The sequence below is a fragment of the Hyposmocoma kahamanoa genome, unplaced genomic scaffold (genome assembly GCF_003589595.1).
Source record: "Hyposmocoma kahamanoa isolate Upper Pololo Valley unplaced genomic scaffold, ASM358959v1 232, whole genome shotgun sequence".
Lineage (NCBI taxonomy): Eukaryota > Metazoa > Arthropoda > Insecta > Lepidoptera > Cosmopterigidae > Hyposmocoma > Hyposmocoma kahamanoa.
Window position 1 is genome coordinate 10,546,349 of NW_020653750.1, and position 25,768 is coordinate 10,572,116.

The 25,768-nt window shown below is 36.1% G+C and overlaps 2 protein-coding genes across 2 annotated transcripts; one reads left to right on the forward strand and one right to left on the reverse strand.

Annotated features, from left to right (window-relative positions):
* Positions 1-2,495: 2,495 nt before the first annotated feature.
* LOC113228581 (ATP synthase subunit O, mitochondrial-like) lies at positions 2,496-9,140 on the forward strand. Its single transcript, XM_026461935.1, has 3 exons — positions 2,496-2,583; positions 7,981-8,172; positions 8,787-9,140. The coding sequence occupies exons 1-3, from the start codon at positions 2,538-2,540 to the stop codon at positions 9,125-9,127; spliced, it is 579 nt and encodes a 192-aa protein (XP_026317720.1). The 5' UTR covers positions 2,496-2,537; the 3' UTR covers positions 9,128-9,140.
* Positions 9,141-9,267: 127 nt separating this feature from the next.
* LOC113228481 (protein yellow-like) lies at positions 9,268-25,166 on the reverse strand. The gene is made up of 6 exons (XM_026461803.1): positions 24,922-25,166; positions 21,446-21,615; positions 19,176-19,340; positions 17,969-18,131; positions 10,829-11,010; positions 9,268-9,749 (listed from the first exon to the last, which is right to left on the reverse strand). The coding sequence occupies exons 1-6, from the start codon at positions 25,136-25,138 to the stop codon at positions 9,372-9,374; spliced, it is 1,275 nt and encodes a 424-aa protein (XP_026317588.1). The 5' UTR covers positions 25,139-25,166; the 3' UTR covers positions 9,268-9,371.
* Between the last annotated feature and the right edge of the window lie 602 nt (positions 25,167-25,768).

The following is a 25,768-nucleotide window of genomic DNA, read 5'->3' on the forward strand; positions in this document are numbered from 1 at the left end:
TTTTCTTTATCAACGTTTGCACATCTCACAGATTCATTGGACGTTTTGTGCTAAATAGAGATCCTTTTAGTTTTCAATTTAGGTAACATTGCACAGGATTGGACATCGATAGAGTATAGAATTTCATGAAACATGTATTTTCTAGTCTTCACATCATAATGGTCCAAGTAAAAGTGAGGCGGATCAACGAGAAGCGAGCGTTTGACATTATTTCAAGCTCAGTTTTCAAGCACATCGTGATATAGCTAAATGATTTTTGCAACGATCAACCGACTACGTATATTTATATAATAATAATAATATAATAATAATATATGTATTTATTTCAGACAACTATTTAGTCCATATGTGTTAGTAACAATTTTATTCTTAAAAATTATGTTAGTAGGCACTAAATCTAAACATTATTAAATTAAAATTAAAATAAAAACATGAACATTTGAAAGCAATTAAAAACGAGGCGAAAAAAGTTGCCGCATAAAGGGAGAGTCAATTCTCCTGGCAATGGTCTTCAGTATTGGGTTGGAGCTGGCTCGTAGTCTGCAGAGCAGTGAGGCCGACTTTTTGCGCATAATGGCATAAAAGTCATCAGTGCGAGCCTATGCAAACATGCCTGACGCACTGCAGAACCGCGGCAGCCCCAACAACATACGAAAACCATTGTTATATTGTACTCGCAGGGCGCTGATGGCTCTGTGCGTATAGTTGGTCCAAAGGCTGCACGTGTAAAAAACTTGGCAGTATGATTTAAAAAGTAGAATCTTTACTTGTTCACTGCTACGCGCAAACCTTCGCACCACCATATTACACCTGACCGCCAGCGCCCTGCGTTCCCTCTCAATATCCATTAGGTCCTTAAGGTCGTCGGAGACAAAATGGCCAAGGTACTTGTATTGATAGACCCGCTCGAGTTCTATATTGCTTATAAACGGTTATATGTTGTATAAATAATTTTTAGTTTTGTTTTGTTTCTACCATTGATAAGGTTTTGGCTTTTGTCTTTAAAAAAGCAGAAACAGATGAAAATTTATAAATTGTACGTACACTACTACTACTTTGATTAAATGAGACATTGATAAATATAAAAAAAACATCGTTTTCTTATGTTTTCGCGATTGTTACCTGTACGGTTTTTGCACCGTACAATACTTTCCTAACTTAACAACATATTGCACGTGTAAATGCTCATAAAAGACAGTTGACAACTCGCTTCACTAGCGATCGGCCACAGATAAGCATTCAAAACTACGCTGTACACTTTTTACTTAATACACATTGACTTACAATTATATGGACGTCGGGTCCGCGCCAAAAAGTGTCCGAACTTATAGGGCGTTAAAATCGTATACAGAGCGTCATTCACGCTCTAGTCTTCGTTTGTTCGACTGACAGCGAAGCAAGCAAAATTTGACAGTACTGCGATGACATTACAATTTAAATTCAACGTTTTAGCTTTTTCATATTCCTTGACATGTCACTACGTTTAAATAGGTTGGCTTGGGACATTTTTTTCGTGGTTTTTGTATTAGACCCGTCATCCATTTATTTGTAAGTCAATGTTAATACATCAACTTATTACGGAAACTGTGGTTTACGTCAACTCTATATCCTACTCTACTTAATAATACTCCAATCTTAGACGTTCAGAGAACCATACATTACCATTGTTACACATAGGATTTGAAACTGGATTTCCCGATCTCAATTTCGTTTATTAGTTTTTTAAACAAACGTTTAGTTTTTTTAAACAGTTCCCATGGTCACGTCTAACCGATGACTGCGCGACTTGGATTCGAAAAAATCCAATTACAGTTTACAAAATTAACACCACTAATGAAAGGTGTACAAACTACTCTACAAACCTTTTAATGGGTAATTAAAACAAGTGCATGAAAAAATGTGAACCACCTGATTTTTATTTCAAATTAGACCTAAATAAAAAAGCAAAATTTTGCAAATTTTTAAATTTTAAATGAATTGATATACAATTATTTTTATCTGAAATTACTCCACTAGTTTATTATAATTATTAATACAAAGATCGAACACTCAGAACAAATTCCTTCGATCCGGCCGGATTCCAACCGACGTCTCCTAGCATACCGTGTCAGAGGCTATACCAACTAAGCCACGGAACGAACCAGCGGAACTCACGAATTTTTCTATGTGCTTGTTGTCGTGTATTTGTTTTTTTTTATTAAATAAATTATTATTATTACTATTGTTATAAATATATTAGAACATGTTCACATTCGCAGAATGCTGTTGGCTTAGTTTTAAAATTATATGTAATTTAATAATTATGCCACCGAGCGGAGAGTTCGCGTTACGTATGGAGATTATAATTTTTATTACGAACCTCTTTGGAATCACGAAACCTTTTTTACTTGTAAATCGACGTCTTCAAATCAAAATTGTCAATCGGGCAGTTTAAAATTGCACCTAAAATTTGTTTATAAAGTGAAGAATAATAGTTGTACACATAAATTATGTCCCATCGTTATGTAGTAAATGTGTTTAGCACAATAGTGAGAACCATGTGCACACATGGATTGCAATACAAAACTCCAATACCGGTATTTGGTAAGTCGTCACTATAATTTCCTCTTTGACCAAGTTTTGTCATTACTTTGCGCTATACCTGTTGAAAAGCGCCTAGAGAGAAACACGAGCAAATACTACGAGCAAGTTTAGCTTTTCTGTTTGGTGTAATATTGAAGTGACTGCAAATGTAGTTACCGCCCAAGGAGCACACTTTATACGCATTAAAACTATAAACAGTCTTAATATGGTATTGGTTTAAATAATAGTTATAAATGGTTTTAGAAAAAAGAAATTGTTCTTATAGACTTATTTCACTCAAGTCAAAATTTTAACACCATCTTAATACCAAACAATTAATTAAGTGTAATCTCTTTTAAGATTTACTCTTATAGTCCTTATTTTAACTTCATCTGTAGAACAACTGATTATTTTTAGTTAAATTTTTCTATACACATCCAGTAAAGTCTATTAATACTCTAAAAACTAGTGTTCTTAAGTTTATTCTAGATATATTCAATTTATAGACATTTTGACTCATTCTGAATTTATAGACTTATTGTCATCACGTTATAGCGCGTCTTCAGTAGATTTTATTTTAAAAAATACTACTAATTAGGGTTTTTACACTATTGGACGTTGTAAGAGTTCATGCAAAATGGATAAAGTAAAGAATATTAAAACATCTGGTGGAGGTGGCGAACCTTGGATATTAAAGTCACATCATTCGATACAATCAGCGTTGTCAATGCCAATTGTTCAAAATACCCAAAAATCATCGAAGCGGAGCGAAGTTCATATTCCTCACAAATTCCCCACATCTCGAGTTTTCATTATTTATTAGAAATACATCGCCTAAGAATATAACAAAAAAATTAAGAAACTCAAAATGTAATAATCTATTACGTTTGCTGTGAATGTAAACAGAATGTAAAAAGTAAAACTAATTATAAAATCGTTTATTTATTTTAATAATAATAATAATAACGTACACACTCAACATAGCCCCGCACTAGGGAAACCTTGTGTCGCGGGTGCCATGGACATACACGTAGACAACCGCAAATTACACCCAAACTCACGAGAGAAATAAATGTAGGCCATACGAATATTTCTCCCGACCCGGAAATCGAACCTGAGACCTCTGCATGGCAGTCCGGCATGGTAACCGTTCGGCCACAGAGGTAGTTATATTAATTATAATTAGATTCAACATTAATCTGTAATCAGGCTGAATAAAAAATCATTTTTCTTTGCCTTACAAAATTAAGGAAATTGATTATTTGTTGTGCATTTGGTGACACTATGTTAATGTTAGAAATAATCAATGAGTTTCGACCTATATTTAATATTTAAAGTTGACGAGTGGTAAGTTGTGGTGTGAAAGTACCAACTGCTCGGCTATGTTTATCAATAGCTGATTTCGTTTTGCTTCTTACCGGGGATCGGCCTAAGCGGGAGAAGGAATCGCGAACTCAACACGCACCGACTGGTAATTTTACAATTCAGAACCAAGTGCTCTAATAATAATTCTATTTAAGCTGCTTCTTAATAATACGAGGGATGTGCGATGTTGAAAAACACGTCGACATAGTCCATCACAGTGTTTCTAACAGTAACGATCAAACTAGCGATGCATCAGCAATTGATAGATTAAACAAAATGATAAAATGATAGAATCCCCACATTTTCCTCACATAGCGCCAATCCCCACAAAATCCCCAATCTAGTTGAAACTCCCCACAATTTGGGGAATTCCCCACAAATTGGCAACGCTGGATACAATAGTCGTAATTCGCGCTCGGGCCGGTCATGGCCCGATGCTATGTTTGTTGACAAATAAGTGCTAAAAACAATTGAAATGAGCCATTGACGTATGAAATGAGAGCGAAAACTACCGTACTTCAATGTTGTGTATGTGTATTGTGCCGTCTGTCAATAGAAAACAGTGAAATCATTGTGTGAAAGGGGGTTGGCGTGAAGAAATAACCTCAATTTTGTAATGAAAATTTTATTTCTTCCAACATAAGTTAGGTATGTCATTAAAATATTCCTTATGTTTATATGATAGGGAATTTATCCACCTTTCTAGTCATATATAACACGTTCCATATAATTATACAGAATAACGTTTTTTTTGCGACAAATTGGATTTTTTTCAGTTGTTTTTTTGACCTAGTGTTTTGAAAAGTTTTTTATTGCATAATACGCTCACTATTATAATAACCTATAACTTTTATAAAGTTTTTGTAATACTGTCAAAAGAAAAAATCGCTTAGAAACATCGCGTTTTGTAGACAATCACAGAAGCTTCTTAAGAATGAATATTCTTCTACAAGATCAACTACATAAAGCAAGTAAAAATAATCTTTTCGTATTCTAAAGTTTTTCTATAGATAAAGCTATAGACAAAATGCTCTCAACAGTGTTTTGAAAAAGCTTTAAATTCTTATCGCCATTTTTATTTTTAAAGAATGACTATGAAGTAGCCGAGAAAAATTTCTTTTCTTTTTAAAAAGTAAATCTAAGTTGAAATTAGCTTGAAGAAGCCTAAAACTTCTTGGAAATGGTTTGTTTTGTGAGTTATTTTGTATATTTAAGCTTTCTATAAATATTTAAAACCGAAAATCGATAACTGTATTTTTATTAAATTTATATTGTATACATAAATATTTAAAATTTTGCGAGCGCATTACTTTTATGACAGGTTTTACATCACTTTTCACAATGTATTTAAAGTCGCACGTCAATTCGCGCTTTCTAACCGATTAAACATTGCGTGAAAAAGTCACAAATATTATATCTAATTTCGACATGTTGCAATTTTGATAGTTTATATTTTGTAAGCCATTAAACTTGAAATCTATTAGTATTAAGAGAATTGTGTCTTATGTTTGTAACGCTTTAGTATTTTGGTTTTAAAATAGTATTACTAAGAAAACTATCATAGACTACAATTAATCTAAAAACTGTCTACAAGACTAAATAAAAACTGTCTACATTCTACAAATGGTCTTGTAGCATTCTAGAAGGGTTACTTGAGAAAAAAGACAAGAATCACTCTTAACACTACCTATAGATAGTTTCTCAAAGCACTCTTGATCTACTAATAAAGTTGTGCCCACTTTTACTTTAAATTATCTAGAAACCTTCGAGATATCTTGAGGGAATTTGAACTCTTAAAATATTCAATCGAATTAAATTCTATTAGATATCTTATAGTATATATTTAGATGTGGGTGTGCTGCTTGGGCGTGTATCTTAATAATATTTATTATATTAGAAGAATTAGGTCAATGATTAGAAGTAATTTGTAGCAGCTTTAAGGACTATCCACACACAACAGAGCCGTGCCCGGGACGTGGCCGTGCTAGTTTGTATGAACTGCGCGCCCGTCCTGGCCCCGGCCCGGACACGGACATGTATGAACGAGTTCACACAAAATATATGCAACGATATTTTTTTGAGCCCCTGACGGAGGACGGCCCATCCACGTCCCGGATATGTGTGGATAGACCATTAATCGTTTTAATATATAGGGTGCTAATTTAATGTCTCCATAAATCAGTATTTTTCTTATTGTTATTGCATTGGTGAATGTTATTTTTGCATTATGTCATAGATATCGTTACATAATGTATTTATAAAATAACGACAATTATATATTTTACTATGCCATTGGAATGCTGGTATGTACTTATAGCACAGCAGTTTTATAGATATCTCTCTCTTCTCTACTGATTATGTCTCACCTCCGAGCACGTCGTAACAGGAAGAGAAACTCTCTACCGTAGACAAAGTTTTCTCTACGTAGCGATATATAAGTTGCCGCAAGTAAAATTACCTTTCATTATCATAGTGGTCACACTAAACCGGTACCTAATAGTTTTTAAAGGCACAACTCTAACTCCCTTCATTTATATCCACCGTCACGTTATTTATTACGGCTTATGGCGTGCATTAAATCAATGAAAATAAAAGGTAACAGTAATTTTGCTATTTTTGTTACGCAAATTATATTGATATTTTTGTTGAGTTGAAAGCGCATTTTGACGAAAAACGAAATAATAGCAAAAAAAAGCCATCTTGTGTTTTGTTGACTATTTTTCTGTTGTTCTTTCAAATGTTCACAAAGTTTATCACCGAAATGTACGAATCAAATTCTGGTAATAAACGCGTGCCTTACTTTCCTTCACTTACTTTGAACCCGCACAGATACACATGTGGATGACAGATGCACAAATAATCCATCAATTCACAGGACACCTTGAAATTACTGAGGAACTCGGCCTCAGGGAGATGAAACGGTTCACAAAATTAGCGTACCGTCATTATTTGACTCTTTCGTGTCAGTTTTTCTTCGTAAAATCTTAGTAAATAACTACTATAGGCACGAGACACTTTCATTGCATAAAATTAGTATTAAATTTAAATCACGAATTAGAAAGATATAGTATTTAAATTAAAAGCGTCTCTTGTCTCCTGCCCCTTGGGGAGTAGAGATATTTTGCTACGACGATCTGTCAAAACTACGAAATTTGGCTGTCGTGCTATGGTTATATATACCAGATAACTTTTGTCTTTGAGCTCAGGCTAAGTCTGCAGATTTTCCTTTTTTAAGTACCAGCTGTCATAATTATGTTCTGATTCTTTAATAGTTTCTTACTGCACTATGCATGTTGTATTGTTATAATACTTAGAACATATAGTTGAAGAATTTACTACACTTTGTTAATACTATTTATAAATATAATTGTAAATACATTTTGCTATCACTCTTTATATTTTTCCGACATTTGTTTAACAAAATATATTTAAACATGACATTTAAACATATTTCTTCTTTTTGACCATTGAGTTTCATTGAACATCACGCTCAAACTCTAACAATAATGGCAAGTAAATTATTATTATTATATTTTATTATAATTACTTTATAACCGAAGGCGAGGTTATCCTACTTATTAATGCTAATAAATATAGCGGCTTTTAGGTCCTCTCCTTTTAGGAAAACCGCCAAACGAAAACAGCAGTTTCACATATCGAGGTATCTGATGCATAACTCAATAAGTGTGTGAATTTCGTTAAATGAGGTTATCAAGCCTATTATAATATACCTTTCACGCTGTTTTTATGACGCAATTCAATAAGCACATTTATTAATGTAGCACAGAAACAATTTAGTTACAAACCCTGTATATTACATCGCTGAAAAGTGCACTTTGTTAGATAACTAATTTCATGAAAAAAAAGACACTTGTTGGATTTGGGACCCTTTGATATTTTGGCCAAGTAACTATACGAAAAAATCATAAACTAACAACTTAAAGACCCGCACTAGTGATGATCTTTAAGTCACAAATTTAGCACTTTTAAGTTTTTATTAAATAAAATTTACTTTTAAGTATACTTGGCATTAAATGAACACATTGTATACAGGCATAGAAGGACGATACGTATCAGCGCTATTCAGTGCTGGTTCCCAGACTAACAAACTGAACGAAATTGAACAAAGTCTTCGCAGCATCCAGGGTTCTCTTGTTAAACCTGCAATTCAGGACTTCATTGACTCCAGTATGGTCTCCGGAAAAGAGAAGGCTAAACTCATGCTGGAAATTGGAAAAGAAACAGGTAACTTACCAGACACGATAGATTGAGACGAAATTTATCTTTTCTCTACAAGCTACAAAGTAAAATAAAGCAAAATAATATAGGATTCTGATATTTCAAAATGATTAAGTGAAGTTTTCACAGATTTCTCGCAGGCGCTGCGGAGAAAAATCATTAAAATGAAAAACAAAGATCCGTAACAAGCGCATAGGGAAATTCGTAAGGTCTTCTGACTCGTTCCGTAACTCAGTTGGGATTGTGATAGCTCCGGTATGGCGAGGTCGCTGGTTCGAGTCCAGCCGGATCGAAGAAATATTTCTTTGTATTAGTATATACTAAAGATTCTGGCCCTGGTACTCTCGATGTCCGTCCCACATCCGTCCGAAAAAATTACCGTGAAATATCTAATACTCGATCAAATTAAAAGATGCATGATGCGAATGAAACTTGACATTGTCTTTTAATTTAGTCAAGTATTGCTTATTTGACAGTAATTGTTTCTGCGGGTGTCGGACGGAGAAGGAGAGTAGACCCTCAGTTCATGTAATCGGTACTATTTTTGGATTAAAATGTTTAGTTTTTTTCACTATCAGCGACTTTAGAATCCCAAAAATTTATAACTTTTTATGTCTTAGGTATGCCCGCAGAAGCAGCGAACTTCTTAGCCGTAGTAGCTGAAAACGGGCGACTGAAATATCTCAGAAAGATGATCACGATGTTTCTGGCAGTCATGGTAGCTCACAGAAAAGAGGCACTATGTGAAGTTATAACTGCGAAGCCCTTAGATGACAGCACTAGAAGCAGTCTCATGGCAGCGCTAAAGAAATTCGCAAAAGGAAAAAATATTCAGCTCACTGAAAAAGTGGACCCTAGTATCATAGGAGGAATGGTCGTTGGTGTCGAAGACAAACACATTGATATGAGTATATCCAGGAAAATACAAATGTATACTGACATCTTAAAACAAAGCATCTAGGCGGCGAAAGAAGACAAGCTCAAAACTACGGATACCTTGATTTTGTGTCAGTAAAGGAAAGAAATAAAAATATCTATAAATAAAAAGTCGTATTTTCAAAAATAATTCAATATACTTCAATCAATATAACCAATTATAACATATGAAACTACGAAGAAAGTGGTCCCTTAAAGCACGAATCTCTTGAGATATAAATAGAGGTCCATATCTGTATGTTCCACGGGTTACATTGTTTGGTGTTATATTAATTCGCATGGTAACCAGGGCTCCAATTCTTTGGGGGAGACAAACACGGTGAATTTGCCAAGATCACTGGGATCTTTTCCGTGTGAATTCTGAAGTTGGGGCTGTTAGTGCTTAGACTTCCATTCCTGACCTTTTGCAAGCTTGATGTAAGAACCCATAACTCCTGTTCTCCCTCAAGGTTGTTGATGACTTTGATCCCACTGGCGAACTGCAGAGTTTCTCTGTCTAGGGCGACTTGGTAGAAATTACTTTGATTGTACTCCGTGGCAGAATTCCAGCTCCAAATACTTGGCGGGTTCATGAGTCCGAAATACATGATGCCGTTCAGATCCATTGCTTCCGCTGCTGATTGATTTGATCGCTCACCCGGGAATGTCTGTAAAAAGTCCCCAAGTAAACAATAAGTACTAAGAAGCGGCTTCTGATATTTTTTCACAGAACAGAAAAGATGAAAGATAGAAAATGCCTTTGAATTCAAGTAATAGATCTTATTTTTATCTTTCTATTTTAGTTGAGGTCAATTATAATAAATAGGTGCCTAGATGTCAAGTCGCAGACACCAGCCCGTCGTACCACAATATAATAGTAAAATATCGAGTTCTTAGGTTTTCGCGATTGTTACACGTAGGAAATAAAAATATTTTTCCGGATTTAAATCGCGTATATTTGTTTTTTAAACAAACCGACGTTTCTGGCCCTTTACAGGTCCCATCAATCAGTCCCATCAGTCAGTCAACCGTGACCATGGGACCTGTAAAGGGCCCGAAACGTCGGTTTGTTTGAAAAAACAAATATACGCGATTTAAATCCGGAAAAATAGTTTCATTTCCTATAATAGTAAAAGTTTAATTTGATATCTTTATAAGTTATAACATGTTTACAACGATGGTAATTGTAGAGATAGTGAGGCATAAATATGGTCACGGAATAACAAACAAGTGGAAGTGTAAAGTGGATGTTCCCTTGTAGCCATTATTATGATATATCTATCACAACCAACTTTGCTATGCACCAACGCTCTCTTATGCTCTGGCCACACAGAGGCGGCCGCGGAAACGTTCCGGGCGTGGGAATTTTTGTAATGTACGAATTCATATGAACCCTGCTACACTGAAACGCGCGGTCGACGCGCGGCCGCCGCGCGTTTCAGTGTAGCAGGGTTCATATTATAGACTCTTACATTATAAAAATTCTCACGCACGGAACGCTTCCACGGCCGCCTCTGAGTGCCTTAAGCAATAGGACGAACATGTGCTTCACTACGTAAACCAAAAATATTTTGAGTGAATTATGGTTTATTGTTCAGTTATCTCGTATGATTGAAGGTTATTCATTGGGTTCGCGGGGTAACAAAATATTTTACTTCTATTGTTATTACATTGACTTTCACAAAGTAACGCCTGAATCTATTAATTATTTGGACGTTGGCATTTCCGTTAGTCATGTTCAACTTACACTGATAAGTTTCGGGTCAACGTTAGGATCTGCCATGAAACTATCATTCTTCAGTACAGATGTGCGGACGACGTTTTCTTTGGTGGAAGAAATAGCGTGGAAGTAGAGGGACCGATCGCGATTACTACTCCAAGGGGACAACGCCATGCCCACTACTCCGTCCAATAAACTGATAGTCACACCTGAAAGTAAATTTTACACACTATACTCCGTAAAACTAAGCCTGATTAGAATGATAGTTCAGTAAAATTAAGATGACGTAATTTTGTAGAAGTGTCCTACAAATACATATATTTTTTTAAACATCAAAAATCAATAAATATATTACATATTTAAATAAGTCCATATTGGCAAATAGTTCACTAAGAAATACTATTCGTGTTTGTTTTCACAACTTATATACAACGAAGTAATGTCTGATGAAAAAGAATTTGTGATGGGACTCATCGGAAATCTAGAGTTGATCAACTCATCCACTTGAATAATGATTTGGCGGCAATTTTTAAATTGTGCACCATTGTAACATGCAATGTTTACCAATGTATATCAATACTATTATTTAGTTAAGCTTCAGTACAGCACGGAAATAAAAATAAAAATTAAGAAATAGTGGCGCCACTCTATTAATGTATTATATTATATTTCTATTTCTATCTATATGAGTTGATTTCAGTTATTGCCATGATATATTACTAGAATGCTAATTTAAATTTGTCAAAATGCAGTCGATGTATTTTAACATCGATTCTCGATTTCACTGATCGTGTCCTTTCACTGATTTATGAAGTTTGACATTTGTCACTGCCATGTATCATGACGGATACGGAAATAATGAAAAAACAAGTAAATCGCGTGTATTTGTTAATTCAAAACATCGAGTATATAACCAGAAATAAAGACGAAATAAGGGCCATCCATACCTAGCAACTCATCAGGTAAATGGGCCTTATGTGACTTTTAAACATCAACTCTCGTCACAAATTAGAAAGCTGAAATAGTACAGCGCAGCGCCAACAACTGACCGGTGAGTACGTCTCCGTAAATTCCAAAAATATTACGTATTTATTGTAGCAAAGATAATATCTCTAACAATCGGGACTGTTCCATTCGGTGGTGTGGGAAAAACAGCAAAACATCTAATTATAAAACAAACGGAATCACATTCCATCGGTAATTAAATATTTAATATGTAATTTTTCAATTTTCGTTCATTATAGGAAAGCTCGAATGAAACTGGTCGATTTGAAGCGAAACGGTTGACGACACTTTTTGAGTGATTTGTGTAAAACCTTTTTTCTTTTGGTTTTAAGGTCTTAAACGTACACATAAGTTCAAACAATGTCAATAATTATTAAATCACAGAAATATTTAAGTGAAACACAACAAGAAACGATATTTTAGGTCACAGGAATGAGATTACAGTAACACAAATGATTTTCTCATAAACATAAATGAGGAAAACAGCACAGTAATGACATTTACTGAGAATGACAATTACAACGCACATTTTATCGTTCACATAAGAATATTTAACAACATGTAACGTGCAACAAATATTTTAATATCAATTCTTGTAAAATCGTATATATTTGGTTTTTCAAACAAACCGACGTTTCGGGCCCTTTACATGTCCCATGGTCACGATGGCATGATGGATGGATGAAAAGTAGGCGTCAGAGTCGTAAGAAGGCTGTGGTCTATGCCTACCCCGATGGGAAATGATTTTTATGCCATATGTTATATGTATATTATTATGACATATATTATGTGGTTTATGTGGCGTAGTTATGACTGGTTGAAGACTGTACCACCTCAGTCAACCGTGACCATGGGACCTGAAAAGGGCCCGAAACGTCGGTTTGTTCGAAAAAAAAAATACGCGATTTAAATCCGGAAAAATAGGGTCATTTCCTACATTTTGTATTCCCAAGAAAACATATTTGTTAATAATAAATTGGAAAGACTAAGTAAACAAGCAATCATATTAAATAAAATAATGCTTAGCATTCATGTAATAATATAAAAGTTGTTGAAAGGGACACATTTTTTGAGGTTATCTGAAAACGACCAGCAATCGCAGTGTAGTTGTCACAGTAGTGATTTGCCAAAATAGTTTTCAAACAAATTAAATGACATTTCGTCTCTATTTCTCTTAGACTATGGAAACTAAAGGACATGTTACGTTGATATATATAAATCAGACGTTATACGTATATGATGCATTTCGACGTCGAAAACATAAACATGTTATTGTCTTTGTTTATTAACTATTACGTGCCGTCTTAAGCCAAAAGAGATAGCATTACATTGGTCTGTGTCAAACACGGGAATCGAAAATACGTAACGTCATCTTAAATGCCAACCGTGTCCATGTCGCAGTACATGAGGTACATGATTGTTTGCACACCTGTATTTTTGCGTAAAATCAGAGTTCGAGATCACTCTCTGTGCGAGTGCGGCCTAGAAGACGGTACCTTGGAACACATTTTTTTCAATTGTCCTAATATTGCTGTTCCACTTTATAACTTACTTTCTCCAAAATTCCCCCGCCCCATTAACATAAACAACCTCTTAACTTTAGTGTTCTCCCCCCATATTGTTTTACATTCTCAACTGAGTACTCCCGTAGTCCAACTTACCAACACCGGTTAATGTCCTATTAGAGCTTAGCGAAAATTTTTTTGTTTCGTTTTTTTTCTTTCAACTGTGACATTGGCAAAATCATCAGTTCTCATATTGATGGAGCCATAAAAATAAAAAGTGAAGTGAAGTGAGGTACATGATACCATTGTCAAAGGGAAGTACATCAAATGTCAAAACAAATGTTTTCCAAATGTGCTATTGAATTATTCGCATGTATTGTAATTAAATTCGACAAAAATATTGACAGTGAGAATAATTAGGTATTAATAAAAATGCCACGCTGCAGCATTAAGGGATTTGGCTTTAGAAAAAGTGCAAATCAATCGGATGTTACTTTGCAAAGGCATGTGTTATTTTTTTGTCTATAAATCACACAATAGCCCAAACATTTCATGTAATTAGACTTATTTAAGTAGTTTATTTATAAATCTTGCCAAATTTTGCTTTTGTTACTTTAGATTGCCAATGATTATTTTGAGATAGTGTTGATCTTATAAGCATACATATTATCGATATTCTGTTATTAAAACAATTCACTACGAGGTTTTTATTGTTTTATTATTATTATTTTCATTATTTCAAGTTTTCCTACAAATGAAAAAAGGAAGGAAGAATGGTTGGAAATCATAGGACTGCCGAATATAAACGTTGGATCAAAGACCATCTTCATTTGTTCGCTTCATTTTGAAGAGTCAATTTTTAACAGAACTTTGAATGTAACTAGATTACATGACAATGCTATTCCATCATTAAGTTTATTGGTAAATAAATTTATGTTCAATTTAGATTAAACAATACTCATTTACTAGTTATTCTCAGTTCCTGAAAACAAAATTATCCACTCGTTTCTGATTTTTCCCAATGACAACTCTATTAAAAATGACTATTTTTTTTAAGCCTGCAAACTGCAAACAATGACATTAACGTTGCCGGATAAAGGCCAATACCAACGTATAGTTAGCCTATTTGCTTGCCTTGCCATCGTTCGGTTTAATAATAATATGCCACTCGAGATTAAATTATTAGACTTGTGTTTGTTTAGGCATACTTTGGTTATAGTAAACTAAAGAAATAAAAAAATAACAGTTTCAACATCCAAGCCATACATTTGCATGTCGATAATGACTTATCGATAGATTATGGTACAACACTAAAGAAATCCGCCATTTATAACTTTCAAATTTTGATTACAAGCACGTTGATTCTGTAGGTAGGGCAGCTCCTTTCTTTAATTTTTTTCCATCCTCTAAGCTATTTCTGGTCATATACTGTATGTAGGTATCGACCGTGACCATGGAACTTGTAACAAGCCCGCGAAACGTTGCTATTTGGTTGAAAAACTAAATTTAAACGAATTGGATCCGAAAAAAGTTTCATTTTTCAATGTGTGTTAATCGCGTCAACCTAAGCGAGATCTGACAAATGCGCTTGCTTACGAAGAACTCACGAGTTGCACATGTGCAACACGTAGTGCGATCAGTGCATCTACCATGAGATTACAGTGACAGTCAACGCCAGCGACCGAGTAAAATGTTTGTGTACAAAATGTTGTTCCTTCTTGTCACCACTAGGGGCGCTGTATAATGTGTCACACAAAATTGTCAAGTAATTTACGCTGCCGGTAGTGCGAATTGTCACAGCATTCTCGTGGTTCAGGCGCAGTACCTTGCATGCTCTACCATGAGCTAGCTGTGACAGTTGTCGGTAGCGATAGCGTAGAGTATTTGTCAAATTGTATATGGCAAATCATACAGTGCCCTCCTGTGGCCCCAAGAAGTAACGTTTTACATATTGTCACTTTAGAGCGGTTAGCGATGCAAACGCGACGCAAACACAATGCAGTAGCTAATCGTCTACCTTTAAACAAACGCGCGTTTGTCTCGATGCAGTCGCGCGTTTGCATCGATGCAATGGCCTATAAATCGCAAGTGTAGCGTTGCAGTCGCGCGTTTCATAAATGCGCGTTTGCATTGCTGCTAAAAATCGCCGTGTGTAATCACTCTTAGATTGAAATTTTCATATAGTTCGTTTTTACTGATTTTTGTGAAGGAAAAATTTACAAACTTTTTGCTCAAATATATTACTAAAGTAATATGGTATCTGAAAGAAGTATAATTTAACTAATTAAAATGCTTACTACAAACACTATTGCGTTTACTACATTTTACACCACATTTTTATCTTCGTCCTGAAAATTACACAGAAATCACGTACGAGGTATTCAAGGTAAGGCGACGATATCCATATTTTTTGCGCGGTCGCTAGCAACAAATGTGAGTATAAACTTATGGTTTACCATAAGTTTATACTCACAGAGACCTTTAGGTCTCTTCATGTCGGGCCAGTAGTAATGTAGCAACAAATGTGAGTATAAACTTATGGTTTACCATAAGTTTATACTCAAAGAGACCTTTAGGTCTCTTCATGTCGGGCCGTTTGCGTGCTGCTCGCAAGCGCGCCGTCTATGCGTCTATGTGATTACAGAGGAGTATTTAACTGCACGCTAACAGCGCGGGCGCGACGCACATGCGGCGCGTTTGCAATATTTTGACGATCTCCTTAATCGAGTGACTTGCACACCGGATCTCTTTGTGTCGGCATCTCACAAGGGTAAAAAGGTGGAGGTTCTCAATTCGTTTTTTTTTGTATGTATGTATGTTATGCGATAACTCCGGTATTTGTGAACCGATTTTCATGATTCTTTTTTTGTTGGAAAGAGAGTACTTCCATAGTGGTCCCATTTTATTTGTGAAGAAAATCATCCACCTCTAAGGGTGGCTGATCACGCATGAACATTCATTTTTATAAATAGCGCCTAAATTGTACTTAAGGAGCAATTATTTTAATGGTTGGTTTTGCTATTTTCCAAATCAAGGCGTTTTTCTCTCTCAATATAGTTTGAGTAGTGAGAACCGATTTTATTATTTTTATGTCAAGTTCTGTATAGTGGCGAATTAGGGGATACTTCAACAAAGCTTGGCAAATAGATGTAATTCCACGTACTTTTGAGGTCGGTTTTTTTAGTACTCTGTACTGAGATTATTTATTTATCTTTACGCACCCTATTAACTTGACTAGTAAACCATAGCCAGGATTACTATAAAATTATATTTCCTATTCCGCAGTCATGGTCTTATAATAGGGTTATTTTGTTATTTTTTATTTTTATTTATTTATATATTTATTTCAGGCCACATGACTCATATAATATATAATATACATACAATATAAATAAAATAAACAACTAATGTACACGTATTGCACTTGTCAGCGACGTGTGGCGCAATCTGGTGTCACCGTCTGTGAAGCCGCCGATATATGACACCCTTCGGCCAAAACTCTTCCTTCATCAAGGCCGACAGATCTTCGGTTGGCACCCTCACCACAAACGAATTAAAATTTACGTTGTGGCGGGACTCCAACCGCTCGACCCTCAGGGTGTATTTCGCTTTTAGCCTGTTGTACTCCACAATTTCCTCAGACTTCGTGGAGTAATGTAGTCGCGACAGGTACAGCAGCGTCGTCGGTGTTGCTGAACAGAGCAAAAAGTTCGAGCCTGTCGGTGCTGTACCACACAGGTTACGACTGGTGGGCTTCCTCTTCCTCTTCACCTTTGTGAAGCCATCCTCGACGCATTGATCCGTTTGCCTCTGTGGTTTTGCAACTTCGGAGACAGGCACACGGGGTTACTTTTACTCTTAGCCGATTGTCTCTCGAGTTTCGAAGTGGCGGGTCGGCTGGTACAAACGGCTACAGCGGCGTAAGTACGTGCAGGGACTGACATGCATACGCGTGACGTTTCCGCCGGGGCGGAGGCGCGGGCAGCAGGACGCGGCGCATCGCGCGCGATAGCAGCAGCGATCGGTGACGCAACCATTTGTGCCGACTCGATACTGCTGATGGATGCATTTTGCGCCCCACGACACGTGTTTACATTAGAGACTTCTGGTGACCTACATACTGAAGCAGCGTTGCTTAATAACGCAACTCGGGCATGCAGCTCACGTATGGTGTTATCTGAAGTCTCCAATCTACACTGCAACTCAATCAGGCTTGACTTCAGGGAAGTGATATCCGTCAGCAGCCTGGTAACATCGACGTGGTCGAACGTGACGGGGGGCAGTTTGTGCAGCTCCTTCGCCACGAATGTAAGCACGTCGTCCGGGTCAGTCTCCTTCAGGAGTGTGATATCATCCTGGAGACTCTTCACGCCTCCATCCCTCCGGCGAGTTGGCATCTGCTCAGCTTTGCCGAGGCTCTCGAACAACAGCATCTTGCCACTGCAAATCTCATCCTCGTTGAAGTTGGATTTGCAGATCTGCACGATACTGACTTCGTCCATGGTATCGATGACGTGTTATTAACTGTGAAACCCTTACATGACATCGTGAGCTTTTAAGAAATTCGCAAACGACTAAAGGAAATTCAGCTCACAGAAAAAGTTAAGGTGTAATTGACAACAAACTATTGCGAGCTAATGATGTGGTGGAATCTTACCTTCAATGGTGATATTCTCTCGTGAGGGCTCCGGAGAGAAGGTAGAATGAATGACGCGCCAAGAGCGTTCTCTCGCCACGTCGACCACTGTCAGTGAGTGGCCATGCACGTCAGCGACGTACACATATGTATCACCGCAATCGCCTGGTCTTACATCTACCACCTGAATTAATTTTCGTTAACAGTGTCATTAGAAAGGATTAAAACTTAACTGATTAATGCACAGTGGTTTTTGATAAAACAAGTTTATTTATCCTGAAGTAGCAAGTGCATAATAAGAAAATTACATCAAAACATTGTTTAGACTTTTTTTATAATGTCAAGTGACGGGACGAACAGGTCTTGCGTCTGACGCTAAGCTACATGCCTGTCCATAACAGTTGCAGAGCCACTCAGAGCTTTAAGGCACATGAGACTAGTCTCATGTGCCTGTAATTTCACAACCACGTTTTGAACTACATTGTTACTAAACGTGCGATTAAGTACTTACATAGACAGGTAGGGTGTACGTAACACTCAATTTATATCGCAGCGGAACGGGATTTAAGCGAATTTTTGTAACGATGATAGTAATGCTACGTACTTATGGTCACTTGTGTATTAATAATAATTGCACGAAGATTCTCGAGCATATGCGACTTCCGCGGAAGATTTTGACTCGTATCTAGCTTGTGCATTACACAATTGATTTTATGTTCAATAGGCTATGTATAATATCGTTACAAAAATTTGCTTCCATTCCGGTCCGTCGCAATATAAATTGAGCCTAATGAGCAATTATTTTCTGCATTGCTGTGTGATTTTGGATACTAATAGGCGTAGGGTCATTGGTTTATTTTGATAATCAAATTGATCAACTTTAGTTTAGATCGAATAATTGGAGTGGCTGTTTGGCACATTATTATTATTTATTCAACATCTTAAACGCCATGGTTAACAACAAGCTATTGATTGTTACTGATTAAAAAATAACCCATAAAGTGACAAGGCCCAGTGTATGGAACCAAAGGAAGCTTGCTTAGTATTTGCGCCAAATAGGGAATGGGGTACATAAAAGTCTCATCCCACGATGGCTTACCTGTACACTCAGGCGCGCCCTGGGCAACGATCGAAGAGGACCTTACGCCAATCAGCAAATTATTTCATCATGATGGCGAGCATCGTAGCGTATGCCATCGACACGGTAAGAAGAACAATGTTAACTTACTGGAGTAACAAACAGTGATTGTGGAGTATAAACGGACTTGTTGAACTGGTGCCGGAAGACGAGGCTGTCATCGTGGAGGTCGAAAGCCAACAGCTGTGGAGGACAGTATTCCGTGCGGCCGATCTTGCCTGTGTCCATCACCCAGAGCCTATTGCATTCGTCTATCTGAAATTGTGTACATTTGAAGTCTAATTATTGATTTTTATTGAATATCGTAGTTATAATTGTTTTTTAACTGCCTCTGTGGCCGAACGGTTACCATGCCGGACTGCCACGCAGAGGTCCCAGGTTCGATTCCCGGGCGGAGAGAAATATTTGTATGACCTACATTTGTTTCTCTCGTGAGTTTGGGTGTAATTTGTGGTTGTCTATATGTGTGTCCATGGCACCCGCGACACAGGGTTTCACTAGTGCAGGGCTATGTTGAGTGTGTGTGTTATTATTATTATTTTTTTTTTCGTGAAATAGCCCCATTAGTTTGTTGTAATTATTAATACAAAGATTGGCGATACACTTAGACAAATTTGTAAGGTCTGCCAACTCAATCTGTAGCTCGGCAATCTGTAAAGCGGTGGCCCTGGAAAGGTTTGAGTACTGTCAGTCGAAGGAATTTTTCTTTGTGATCGATGTTTGTATTAACAATTTGATGCTGAGAAGTAATAAAGTGCAAACAACATGATAATAGTTCTGCGAAAATGGCAATACTTTTTGTACTTTTTGATAGATTTTCTAAAATTTTATTGTTAAATGAAAACTTTTGCTATTATGCTTGTTGTTGTTGGGGAATTATAGTAATAAATCACAGCAATTCTTCATTCCTGGGGTGACTACAATTCTTGATTAGAAAACTACCGAGAGACTTAGACATATTAAGGAAAATATCGGGCACTCACATAATTAAGTCGATTTTTTGCTCGACATGGTTCGATCTAGTCCATGGTCCTTAATCATGAGATTACAAAACAAAAAAGGTAAACACATAAGTTATCCATTATTTTGTTAACATAGTTCTTGAATTAATGTATTAATCATTGGTTCTTAAAATAATAAGTAAAATATTCTATCTTGGACGTAAAAAAAAACAATGACTACAAAAATTATAAACGTACCTAAGTTTGTTAGAATACTCTGTGGACAACAAGCGACGTTATTGCTAAGTGGGAATAAAAATTAGGAAATGCGAAATTCCTATTTTTCGTGTCAAAATTTCTTTTATAATAATAAAAAAAGTGACGTTCTTACGCCCTTGTACTTAATCGGGCTTGTTTGTACGCCCGTGCGCCCTATGGTAAGCTACATGCCTATTCACAACAGTTGCAGTGTCACTCAGAGCTTTAAATCGCAAACATCTGAGGGGCACTGCTATTGCTTCTGTCACCCTGAGACACAAGTTAACAAATTTAAAACATATGTGTGGTAGTTTATGACCAATGTTTTTTTATATTTGTGGCCGCTATTTCTTCAAGGCCACTGATTAGATTTTAATGAAATGTTTACGTTAAAGTGCTAATAATTATAGTTTTGAAAAGAATTGCAGATTTGATGACAGCCCTGGTGCTTATATTTCATTTAGTAGTGACTTTTTATTTTGCAAAGCGTATTTTGCTACTATAACTTACAACAACTCTGCTGAGAACAGTCTATTAACTTTGGTAATATAGTTTAGTTTATGGTTATGATTATAAGAAGGATTGTACACGAGAAACACAGAGAGAACACAGTAGCTATGTAATGTGTCATATATTTAAATCAGTATCTCTAGGTCTTAGAGGATGGAAAATAGTCTAAGACATAGGTTACCGCTTGTTTACATTTTTCTGTGTCATTCTATTAGTTCTATGCTATAAAGTGAATTCTTTAATTATTTAACAAACTGGCGATGATGTCATTTGATTGACTTTCATATGCGTCTCAGTTATCGTTGAGGACACCACGGCAACGAACACACCGAAAGCGGATAAGCAAGCTTTTGAGATTGGTTTTTTTATAAATAATTGTAACTCTTCATTAAAAAAACCGACCTCAAAAAAAATTACATCCATTAGCCAAGGTTTATTGAAATCGGTTACCGGATGTGCGCGAAACCGGATTCATTCCCTAGTTTGCCACCCTTAGAGGTGGAATATTTTCTTCAAATTTAAATGGGACCAATACTAAGATACCCTATTTCGAGTCACACATACACAAAAAATACAGTCGAATTGAGAACCTCCTCCTTTTTTTGAATTCGGTTAAAAAAGTTAGCATTATTTATGTTTGAGGTCACTTACAGCAGTCCTAAATACTGACGTTAGTCCTTCGCAGTTCTGGCCCTGATTTTCGTGCCAGGAGTAGTTAGGGTATGCAGAGATTTTGCCCATCTCGTCCACTGTGCCCAGAGTCACGGGAGTACCTTCGCCGGTGCGAGGTGTCGTTACGAAAATTCGTGGCGATAGAGTGTCTGAAATTGGATAAAGTGTTTAAACTGGTTGTTCTTGAAGTCGTCTTCACAAAGTCACAAATTCAATGAAGGGCAATGAATGCGTATACGCTTCTACAATAAGATTTCGGTTGTTATTCGAAATTTTCCATTTAAGAGGTTTAACTATACATTATATTATTATTATTTGCTTTATTCTTCTCGGCTTGTTAGCTGGTTTGAAACGCATTTATGGACCGAAGTCAAGTAAATGCAGTATGGCGTGTATCTAAGCGTATGTGGTGGGTGTGCAATAAGATCCTACTTCGTCCTCTTCCATCTGCATGAACTTTCTGACTTTATTATTATTATTATTATTATCGTCGACTTCGTCGTCATTCTCCATCAGGGGTTATGGAGGACAAATCTGCCGTCCTCTATATCTAATACGCGGCTAAGTGACAAAATATTTTTTGAGATATCATAACAAACCATATTCCAGTTTTGAATACTGAAATTGTTTAGTGATATTTCAGCTACACATCGTTAACTAATTTTAGTTGTTTTTAAAAGAGAATTTTGTGCTCTATCTTTTGCTTTTTAAAATGGATATTTGACCTTTTGTCACTTGCCGCGTGTTAGGTAGTGGACGGGAGAAATGCATTTTTAATGAAATAAAAAAATTTTGCCACAGTGTCCCCTAAGAGACATTGTCTGCATCAAAGAATTTAAGAATTTTCCTGGCTTTCTTTGTTTTGATCTCTTCTTGCTGCTTCTATTAAAATCTCTCCCGTACTAATACGGTTAATTCATTTTGTTTGGGTCGAGCGGCAGAGACGAACGAACGAAATTAAAGCCATTCGAAAAATGTATATCGTATTTAGTTCAATTGATATAAAAAAGTAATTATTGCTATATGCAAAGTACCCATTGAATACAGCGGTTTTCTTGTAAAATTAAAAATTTCATGGTAAGTTTGTGTTTTTTTTCTATTAGAAAATTTTTGGGAATCGTGTTTTCATACTGCATACTTATCAGTGTGTCCTCAATTTTTTTTTACTATATATTTTTTACAAAGTGATTGATTCAACACTTTCAGTGCTATGCGGAATCAACCAAAGCCGACTTAAGCTACTCCGGATATAGAGGGGCCTCGACTGTTTCGAATAGAATTTACAAACTTGGCTGTTTTTAGCTTAATTTGAGATGCCATGGTAAAACTCAAACTCAAATAATGTGTATTTTATAGGTAAGCAAATCACACTTGAAATAGTCACATTGATAAACTCTACTACTCATTCGTAAATTCCCCTTCAAAAAATGAGTGATAAACTCTAGAGATTGCTCTAGAGATTTTAAATATTTGTATACATTTATAATTTACAATTTCGAATATTTAATAATGTGCAAGAGGTATTTGGTTCACTACTATGTATTTTTGTTATTTAAGTACACGTAAGCTATATTTAACCTTTAGTATAAAGTTTTTGTTTCACTATAGTTTTAAACTTTTTAAATGGAAAATTTTGAATATCAATCAGAACCTTATTATAAGCGTACCGTGGCCAGCATTCTGTTTTAAGGAGACCGGTCTAGCATCACAGTACAGTTACTCAAATATTTTGTATGCCGATAAAAATATACATAGGTTAGGACAGAGGAGATTCATAATGTTAACCTTAGAACTAACTCATGGTACCATTATAGCATAAAAGTTACAAAAGTAAATAAAAGTAGTATAAAGGTACCATGATTTCGGTTAGGTAAACGATTCTTTTATGGAGAACTGTATACGTTTTTACAATAAGATTCCGGAGCGTATATTAAGATTGTCATTTCTTAAGTTTAAAACTTACATCAATATACTTTTAATTGAAAATTCGTATTACAAAATTGAAGACTACGAATAAGATAAAGGTGCATGGAAAGACGACATGGCTCTAGATTCCATACAAATTGGTAAAATAATAAATAAAAATATCCAAAGCATTTAAGTTTATTTGAAAAGGGAGTTTCAGTAGGTAGGGAAGTCAGCACGGTGAACGAGCAGTAGCTTAAAAAAAGTTAAGTGATAATTTATTTTACCACTGGAATAAATGATTTCTGACTTCGACTTTGACTGAAGCTATTCCTGTCAAGTGCCAGAGCTTGTCTACCGTATCACCGTAGGTTGCGGCAACGGCAATTGTATGAAAGTCGCTTCTAGTTGCCGGTAGCTTTGTAACCAACACAAGACACACGTTTGCGCGGCGCCTTAGATCCAAAGAATACTTTCATTTCCTACAGTCCCAAACGTTATTGTTTTTAGTTAAAAAGTGATTAAAAGGAGACTTAGACTTAGTCTTTAAATCTCAAAGATATTAGGGGCACTGCAGTGGCAGCCGGTCACCCTGAGACAGAAGTTGACAAATCCCATATGCCTGTAATTTCACCAGCACCCTTACATTTCGAAATCGGAACGCAGTAATGCTAACATTACTGCTTGGCGGTAGAAATAGGTAAGGTAGCAGTACTTCCCTGGACGAAATAATGGTCACGGCTGATGCGGTGGACGCGATTTAGATCCAAAATATGGTTTCATTCCCTCTGTATTACTATCGCGAAAACCTAAGAGTTCGATATAAAAGAGAAAATATACAAAACCGTGATTAGACCTGTCGTACTATATGGACCAGAATGTTAGCCGATGAAAAGGAAGGATGGACTGTGCATGCAGCAAAAATGCGAACGTTGAGATGGATGTGTGGAGTGACGAGAAATTATAGGAACGGGTACATCAGGGGAAGTTTGAAAGTGGCGCCAGCGAATGAAAATATGAGGAGTAACAGGTTAGCGTGGTATGGACACGTAATGCGGAGGGAAGAATGTCATGTGACAATAAGAGTGTTAGGTATGAATGTGGAAGGATATAAGGAGAGAGGAAGGTTAAAGAAAAATATGATAGATTGTTGCAAGGTGTGAGTATGGAAATGACGGCTGACAAGGGAGAGTGGAAGAAAAATACATGAAGTGCCGACCACACCTAATGTGGGATAAGGACAGCAAGAAGAGAGTTAATCAGTAAGTAAAACTCTAGCAAATAGTAAAAGCACATTATGCGATTTGCTTACCTTTGAAGTAACATTATGTTTGCGCGGACATGGTTTTTTAATAATATTTAAACATAGTTTTAGGGTGTTCAATAAATTTAAATAATACATTTTTTATATAAAAACAACATTATTTAATATAAAAAAATTTAATAGAATAATGTTTTTCTTGGCTGTATATATGCTTAAATTGAAATACTTTGTGAAAAGTTATCCGACTCAATATTATAATGAATAAGTCCACTTGTTTGTGACTCACCATGTGTATACTGAACATCTACGTCAATAGGCGTAGACTTCCCCGGCACGTAATGCCCTTTGGTCAAAGCAATCTGCTTGGTTTCTTCATCAGGGAAGTTGAATTCCAACTTAATCCATTGCCTGGCCACGAGTAGGTTGCTTTCGGCGCCGAGTCCTGGCCAGCAGTACGCCAGGCAGTAGAATAAGAAGAAAACTCTCTGGAATCCGTACGACATCTCTGCCTTGAATATGTTAAGGAGTTCGGGATCTGAAAGATAAAATAATAAAATATAATATAATATAATGTAACGTAACGTAACGTAACGCAACGCAACGCAACGCAACGCAACGCAACGACACGACACGACACGACACGGCTAATAAATTGTTTTTTTTTTTAAACCGACCGACCTGATTATAATAAATATCAAACACATCGATTAATATTTGCGAGTAAGAAATGTTGAAACGTTCAAAAGTAAGGATTAAAATATGTTGTTTTTCATTTTAAATTAAAATGGGCCAAAGGTAGCTATTTCTTTAGAGGATGGAAAAAAAATGTTTCCATAGCCTAAGGCCATTTAAAAAGTATGAAGTATATTAGAATGTAAATAGAGTAGTAGAAATATATGGAAATAAATTATATCAAAAACACAACATCGTATTTGTTCTTTGGAATTTGATTCCGATTCATTATAAAACACGCAATTGGTGCCTGTAATTTCGCCAGCATCCTTAATTTTCCGAACCGGATCGCAGTACTCACATTACTGCTTGACGGCAGCAATAGGTAAGGTGGCAGTACTACCATGTGGACGAACTCATTATTAAGGAGCTCTGCTACTACTCAATTTCGTGATCGAGTC